The 8822-nt window shown below is 42.8% G+C and overlaps 1 protein-coding gene across 1 annotated transcript in view; it reads right to left on the bottom strand.

The window, feature by feature from the left end:
• Positions 1 to 8822, bottom strand: part of ppfia3 (PTPRF interacting protein alpha 3) — a 60863-nt gene that overhangs the window by 39837 nt on the left and 12204 nt on the right. Inside the window, exon 3 of the mRNA XM_046866448.1 lies at positions 810 to 911. Coding sequence (XP_046722404.1) covers positions 810 to 911 — 102 coding nt within the window. The remainder of the gene's footprint in view (positions 1 to 809; positions 912 to 8822) is intronic.

Below are 8822 nucleotides of genomic sequence, written 5' to 3'. Positions count from 1 at the left end.
TGGTCGTATTATTTTATTTGTTGTATTTATCCTCCATACAATAAAAGCCGGTCCGTGAAAATATTGTCCGACATTAAACCAGTCCGTGGCACAAAAAACTTTGAGGATCACTGGATTAAAGCATTTACAAGAATATTTGTGTTCATGCTCCGTGTTGAGTTTGGTTTCACTGATAATAAAAATACATCTGCATAAAGCAGCAATATTTGTCCATTTGAATGTTAATTATAGTATTAAAACCGTGAAACGTATTCATTTAAGGTGCATTTAGAACTGATACAAATGTGTGATTGAGCTGCAATTAATCACGAGTTCACTGATGACAATCATGTGATTAATAGCAATTAAATATTATAATTGATTGACAGCCCTAAGACACACACACACACACACACACACACACACATTTACATATACACACACTCTCATACACACACACACATTCACATATACACACACACACACTGTCATACACACACACATTCATATACACACATATACACACTCTCATACACACACACATTAACATTCAGTACACACACACACACATTCACATATACACACACACTCACACAAACACACATTCACATATACACACATATACACTCTCTCTCTCACACACACACACACACACACACACACACACACACACACACACACACACATTCACATACACACACACACACACTGTCATACACACACACATTCACATATATACACACATATACACGCACTCTCTCTCACACACACACACACACACACACACACACACACACACACACACACACACACACACACAGAGTACTGACCCTTGTGTTGTTTCTCTCTGCCTTGAGTTCAGCAATCTCCTCCTCTCTCTCCAGCAGCTGCTCTCGACACACATTCAGCTCTTTGGTCAACACAGCAAACTCCTGCGTGCACACACACACACACACACACACACACAGAGAGAGATCAGTGTGAATAGTGGAAGTTCAGTTTGGGGCATTGAAACAGTGGTTTGAAAATAAGAAAATAAATATAAGATACAGAACGAGAAACAGCAGCAGTAGAGAAATCTCACGTTTTCTCACGTGAAACTGATTGAGACGTTTCTGATGACATAATCATATTTGTGACTATCAAAAACTAATTGGTACATGAAAATCGCACAGTCGAGCATTCTGTTCCTCCAAAACCTGATGTCTTACTTATGTGTGTGTGTGTGTGTGTGTGTGTGTGTGATATTAGCCTCTTACAAGCAGTACCACAGTGTCATTGGCTTGTTCTGCAAACCAACATATGGTTCCATATGCCGCTTACAGTACTGCTCACACCGTGTCATCTCCGCCCCGCCCTGCCCAGTCACACACACACACACACACACACACACACACACACACACACACACACACACACACACACACACACACACACACACACACGACACAATTTGGCCCATGTATGTGTGTGTTTGTGTGTGTTTGTTTGTTCATTCATCTGCAATCCCAGTCAGGGTCAGTGAAAGCGAAGCCGGTCCTCAGAAAACACAACTGGAATACAGGCGTAAAGGGGACGTGTCCTCAAAAATGTTTCTCTAAAGTTGTATGACATCGGAGCGTGAAGAGATGAACAGTATGGTGTGTGTGATGTGTTGATTACGTTGCAGAACGTCTGGATGTGAACAGTAACTCCGGCTACATCACGCCACGCCGTCCAGCTCCCGAACCAGCAGTATCGCTGATTTACACCGTCATGACACAAAGCATTATCTCTGGATTAAATCATCACACTCATTACAGTCATCTCCAGTTTGACCAACACACACATACACACATACACACACTGCAGTGAGAAACAAGAGCAAGAGAAGCTGAGTAATGACACACACACACACACACACACAGATGGCATCACAGTGGGCTCATGGCACATTTGCGTTGTGGAAGTGGACCTCACTGAGACCGGGCTCCAGTTCTCCCTGGCACTGATTTCCCACAATTCCCTGCCTGTGTCAGGCCCTGGACAAGTCGAGTACTACACACTTAAACAGGTTCTAAAGATGGACAAAAATTCATCAAACTCGTCCCCAATGTCTCCCCTGCTTACCACATGTCCTTCGATACCTCCAGCACATCCCTATATTCCCATCAACTCCACAACACCTCGCTATACATCTCCCAAACATCTCCCCAACACTCCCCTGCTCACTGCTAACAACTTCCTAAAACACCCCCTCCAAGACTTTCTGCAATCTCCCATATTATCTCCAACGCCCCCCGGCTCCCTCTAACAATTTCCTAACACACTCCTAATGCACTACAAACTCAACAGACTTTCCAACTTCTCCCAACACCTACCTCAAAATTTACCTCAACATTTACCTCAACATAGCTCCCTCATTTCCAACAAGTTTCCCAACACTTCCATCGCCTGCCCTAACACATCTTACAACACCTTCTCCAACAATATCATTCCCAAAACCTTCCAACACATCTTCTAACATCTACCTTAACATTTCTAAAACTTTCCAGCACATCTCCAAACACCTCCACAACACGTCCATCAAAATCTCTCCCAACACCCGCCAACACTTCTCTAAACACCTTGCCAACATGTCCACCAATATCTCTCCAAACACCAACTTCAACACCAAAACACTTCCCAACATGCCTTCCAACACCTCCTCAACACCTCCTCAAACATAGCTCTTATCATCTCCCCCAAAAATCGTCTTTCAAAAAGTTTCCCCAATGCCACCTTTAACACATCCATTAAAACATCCATTGCTTGCCCCAACACATCTCAGAACACCTCCCAACACCTTCTCCAACAACTCTCTAACCTCAATATCTCCTCCCTATCACCTGCCCTGACACATCTCCAACAAAATCACTCGAAACACCTCCCCCAACACCTACCTCAACATCTCTTTTCGACACGTCTTCCATGGTCTTCCCAAAATGTCTTCAAACATTTCCCCAACATCTCCCCAGATCCTCCCCAACATCTCCCCCAGATCCTCCCCCTGCATGCCTTCCAGAAACAGATCTCAGTGTTCTCCACATGTTCACATTCCCATCCCTTCTTACCTTTTCATTCTACTCTGCTGTAATGTGCTAATGGAATCTAACAGCATTCAGCAGCTTCGACCACAGACAGGAAGTGAAGAAGTGCACAGCTCTGCATTATACCAAATCACACACACACACACACACACACACACACACACACACACACACACACACACACAGTCTGAGTCCGCTACCAAGAAGTGTTGTACATTATTTAAAACTGAAACGCAAACTGTGTTCAACTGTTTTTTGGGTTTAGTGAAGGAAACTGAAATCTATCTGAATTTCCTGTCGTTTATCTTTAAAGCTGATGATAGGAGGTTCTCACTGCTCTGAGATGTTCTCCAGATCTACTTCATCTGCTATAACAGGGAAGGATTTGATTTAGATGAACAGAACATCTTAGGAGGAGAAATATGCATGGCAACATTTACAGCAGATCTACAAATGAAAAGGAAAATCTATAACTGAAAAATATCTCAATACTAAATTCGAATAAAACAGAAGTGGAGATCAAGGAGGAGAACAAGGAGGAGAACAAGGAAGAGATTCAGAAGGAGAATAAAGAGGAGAACCATGAGGAGATACAGGAGGAGAACCAGGAGGAGATTCAGAAGGAGAATAAAAAGAGGAGAACCATGAGGAGATACAGAAGGAGATTTAGGAGAAGATCCAGAAGGAGATTCTTGGAAAACATTAAGAATGTGAACTAGGGAAACTAAGGAAATTCACGAAGAGACAAAGTGGGAGGATCAGAAAGAGATTAAGGAGAATCAGAGGGAGATTTGGGATGAAAACCAGGAGAAGAAAAAGGCAAATAATCAGGCAAAGAATGAAGAGGAAAATAACATGTAGGTGAACCAGGATGAAAACCCGAACAAGGACCATAAAAAGAATGATGTGAAGAATCAATAGTAGAACCAGAAGAAGATTTACTAGAGAATAAGTATAAGAATCAGGAGGAAAATTAGGAGGAGAACTAGGAGAAGAACTGAATCAGGAAAAGAACCAGATGAAGAACCAGAAGCAGAATTAGGATGAAAAATAGAAGAACTAAGAAGAGAATTTAATCAGGAAGAAAAATGGGTAAGGGATTAGGATGAGGACTAGGGGAACGATCAGAAGAAGAATTAAACCAGGAGCAGGCTCAAGGTGAGGAACCAGGAGGAGAACCAGGAGAAGAGATGTTCACACATGAAATGGAGAAAGAAAAATAGTATTACTTTCCAAATGCTTCTTTATATCTTATACTAATCTCTCCATCCATCCATTCATTGATCCATCCATCCATCCATCCATCCATCCATCCATCCATCCATCCATTTATTCATTCGTTTGTTTGTTTGTTTGTTCATTCACTGATTAATTCCCTCTTTATTCTCTTCTTCATTTATTTCTTCATTCCTTCCATCATTCATTCCTTAATTTCTTTCTTTATTCATTTCTTCTTGTTTTTCTTTCTTCCTTTATTCATTCCTTTATTGATTCCTTCTTTTCCTTCCTCACATTTCATCCCTACATTACACACCTTTTCCTTCTTTCCTTTTCTATTCCTTTCCCTCCTTCTTTCCTCCTTTAATTTGATCCCATCCTTTTTTCTTTCTTTCTGTAACTATTGTCTGAGTAGATCAAGTTTTTCTCTCATGTAGACTGCATGTGATTTGCTCAGTATTAATACAATGTGTGTTGGGAGGAAATCTCTCTCTTCTCTTCTCTTCTCTTCTCTTCTCTTCTCTTCTCTTCTCTTCTCTTCTCTTCTCTTCTTTTCTCTTCTCTTCCTTTCTGTCCCATTTCTTTCTTTTCTCATGGGGATGAGACTGGTGAGATCTGGGACAAGTGTTGGTTAGACATTGAAAACCATCAGGAGAAAAACGAAAAACACAAAACAAACCAACGTTGTTCGGTTCAGAAATCAGGGCAGCGTAGCCGAGCAGACGAATGCGAGCCAAAGCAGGTCATCATCTTTCTCCCTCTCTCCTTCCCTCCCTCTCTCTCTCTGTCTCCTTCCCTTCCTCCCCCTTTCTCTATACTAAGAAGATGTTTAGTCATTGCTCAGCCTCTCACTACATCATCATTTAATCCGGCTTGCCTTTGCGTTTTCCGATAAACAGATTTCCACAGGTTTCAGAAACGGAAGCACTGTACATACACACCTCATCTAACGCATCTCAGAGAACACTATGACCAAAAGTGTATTCCCCCATGACAATCACATCCATACAGCACGTCCCTGTAGAACATCTCACTCCAGAATGATTCTCCTTATCCTGTAATAATAACATCTCTTTCCCTCTTTCCACCAGACTCCAGGGCGTGGCTCTGGATGTTAGTGTACGTTTATCATTCATCAGCGAGATACTCAGGTTTGGATGCTAAGGAGGCTCCAGTTTAGGTTCAGGTTCTTCCTATTATGTGGTCATGGAGTTTGTGCACAGAAGCATTGTCAGGCTGGAACACGTTCAGGTGCTGAAGGAAATCATGAACAGGGACCTTCTATATAATTGTGCAGTTTGTGCTTTCTGGTATGAGTTTGTGGAAGGTGTGGATGCATGGGGGTAAGAAAGATGAACTACAGTGTGTTTCTGTTGTAAATGTAAGTGATGATAAATACATTCTGATTCAGCACAAGGACTAAGATGAACACGACAAGACTGGGGACAGGAGGCTACAGACCACACTGGCTTTACAAAGTCAGCGAGACTCTGTCTGTCTGTCTGTCTCTTTCTATACTTTCCTTATTGTTTCCTACCTATAACTTTTTGATTTAATATTTTCCTTCCTTCTTTCCTGTCATCCATCCTTTTATTTTCTTTCTTTCATTCATTTTCTTTCATCCTTACAATTCTTTCTTTCTTTCTTTCTTTCTTTCTTTCTTTCTTTCTTTCTTTCTTTCTTTCTTTCTTTCTTTCTTTCTTTCTTTCTTTTTTCTCACCCTTTCATTCATTTTGTCCTTGCTGGTTTCCTTCTTAGAAAGTCTTAATACCATCAATTTCTTGCTTCCTTACTTGGGAGCACCTTAATCTCTCTTGTTCTTTCATTCTTTTCCATTTCTTCCCTTTAATTAATTCTCTTCCTTCCTTCTTTTTCTTCCCTTCATGTTTAAATTCCAGCAACCCAGCCATTAGTGTTGCACAATCCAGATCACTCTTAGTGCCGGTCCCAAGACGTATAAATGTGGAGGTTTGTGTTATGAAGGACATCAAAAAACATGTGTCAAATCAAATATGCGGATCACGAATCAGAATTTCATTCCGGATCGGTCAAGGCCCGGGTTACTAACGACCGCCACAGGTATCGTTAGCCAACAGGGTACCGGTGTAAATTAGGCTACTGTTGGCTGAAGGAGAAGAAGGAGAGGAGGAAGACATCTACAGAGACAGCAGAGAAAGGAGAAGTGGAGGAGAGTGGAGGTTTAGGTTGGTACTTTAAATGTTGGTACTATGACTGGTAAAGGGAGAGAGGGAGCTGAAATGATGGAGAGGAGAAAGGTAGATCTGTTGTGTGTTCAGGAGACCAAGTGGAAAGTGAGTAAGAGCAGGAACATTGGAGGTGTTTAAACTGTTCTATCATGGTGTGGATGGAAAGAGAAATGGTGTAGGGGTGATTCTGAAGGAAGAGTACAGTAGGAGTGTAGTGGAGGTGAAGAGAGTTTCTGATAGGGTGATGATCGTGAAGCTGGAAGTTGAAGAGGTGATGATAAATGGATGATGATAAATGGAGGATGATGATAAATGTCATCAGTGCTTATGCTCCACAAGTCAGCTGTAAGATGGAGGAGAAGGAAAAATTCTGGTGTGAATTAGATGAAGTGGTAGATGGTGAACCTAGGAATGAACGATTGGTGATTGGGGCAGACTTTAATGGGCATGTAGGTGAAGGGAACAGAGGTGATGAGAAGGTGATGGTAGGTACAGCTTTAAGAAAAGGAATGTGGAAGGGAAGATGGTGGTAGATATTGCTAAAAAGATGGAAATGAACATTTATTTTAAGAAGAAGGAAAGTGCACACAGGTGGACTATGTTCTATGTAGGAAATGCAACCTGAAGGAGATTGGAGACTGTAAGGTGTTGGCAGGGGACAGTGTAGCTAGACAGCATCAGATGGTGGTCTGTACGATGGTTTTGGAGGCAAAGAAGAAGAGGAGGAGTGTGAGGACTGAAAGAAGAATAAGATGGTGGAAACTGAAGGAGGAAGACTGTAGTGTGAGGTTCAGGGAAGAGGTCAGACAGGGGCTCGGTGGTGGTGAAGAGGTGTTGGGTGATTGGGAAACTACTGCTGGAGTGATGAGGGAGGCAGCTAGAAAAGTACTTGGTGTGACATCTGGAAATAGAAAGCAAGACAAGGAGACATCGTGGTGGAATGAGGAAGTGCAGGAGAGCAGAAGGAGAAAGAGGTTGGAGAAACAGAATTGGGATCGACAGAGTGATGAGAAAAGTAGGCAGGAGAACAAGGAGATGCAGCAGCAGGTAAAGAGGGATGTGGTGAAAGCCAAGGAAAAGGCATATGAGGAGCTGTATGAGGTTGGACACTAAGGAAGGAGAAAAGGATTTGTAGCGATTTGCCAGGCAGAGGAACCGAGCTGGAAGGATGTGCTGCAAGTTAGAGCAATAAAGGATGGAGATGGAAATGTGTTGACTAGTGAGGAGAGTGTGCTGAGAAGATGAAGGGAGTATTTTGAGCAGCTGATGAATGAGGAAAATGAGAGAGAGAGAAGGTTGGATGATGTGGAGTTGGTGAAGCAGGATGTAGATAGGATTAGTAAGGAGGAAGTGAGACCGATTAAGAGGATGAAGAGTGGAAAGTTGGTTGGACCAGACGACATACATAGAAGCATGGAGATGTTTAGAGAAATGCAGTGGAGTTTTTACCCAGATTGTACAAAAAGATTTTGGAAGGTGAGAGGATGCCTGAGGAATGGAGAAGGAGTGTGCTGGTACTGATCTTTACGAATAAGGGAGATGTGCAGACCTGCAGTAACTACAGGGGAATTAAGTTGATCAGTCACACCATGAAGTTATGGGAAAGAGTAGTGGAAGCCAGGCTGAGAGAAGAGTTGACCATCTGTGAGCAACAGTATGGTTTTATGCCGAGGAAGAGCACCACAGACGCATTATTTGCTTTGAGAATGTTGATGGAGAAGTATAGAGAAGGTCAGAAGGAGCTGCATTGTGTGTTTGTGGATTTAAAGAAAGCGTACGACAGGGTGGAGAGAGGAGTTGTGGTATTGTATGAGGAAGTCTGGTGTGTCAGAGAAGTATGTGAGGGTGGTGCAGGACATGTATGGGGACAGTGTGACAGCAGTGAGGTGTGCAGTAGGAACGACAGACTGGTTCAAGGTGGAGGTTTGACTGCATCAAGGATCGGCTCTAAGCCCGTTCCTGTTTGCAGTGGTGATGGACAGGTTGACGGACGAGGTCAGACAGGAGTCTCTGTGGACTATGATGTTAGTGGATGATATTGTGATTTGTGGTGAGAGTAGTGAGCAGGTGGAGAAGAGCCTGGAGAGGTGGAGGTACACGCTGGAGAGAAGGGGAATGAAAGTCAGTAGGAGTAAGACAGAGTACATGTGTGTGAATGAGAGGGAGGGCAGTGGAGAGGTGCGGTTGCAGGGAGAAGAGGTGGAGAAGGTGGAGGAGTTCAGGTACCTGGGGTCAACAGTGCAAAGTAATGGAGAGTGTGTTAGAGAAGTGAAGAAAAGTGTTCAGACAGGGTGGAGTGGGTGGAGAAGAGTGATAGCAGAAATGATTTGTGATAGAAGAGTATCTGTGA

The sequence above is a fragment of the Silurus meridionalis genome, chromosome 14 (assembly GCF_014805685.1).
Source record: "Silurus meridionalis isolate SWU-2019-XX chromosome 14, ASM1480568v1, whole genome shotgun sequence".
Lineage (NCBI taxonomy): Eukaryota > Metazoa > Chordata > Actinopteri > Siluriformes > Siluridae > Silurus > Silurus meridionalis.
This window is presented reverse-complemented; position numbering and strand designations above follow the sequence as displayed.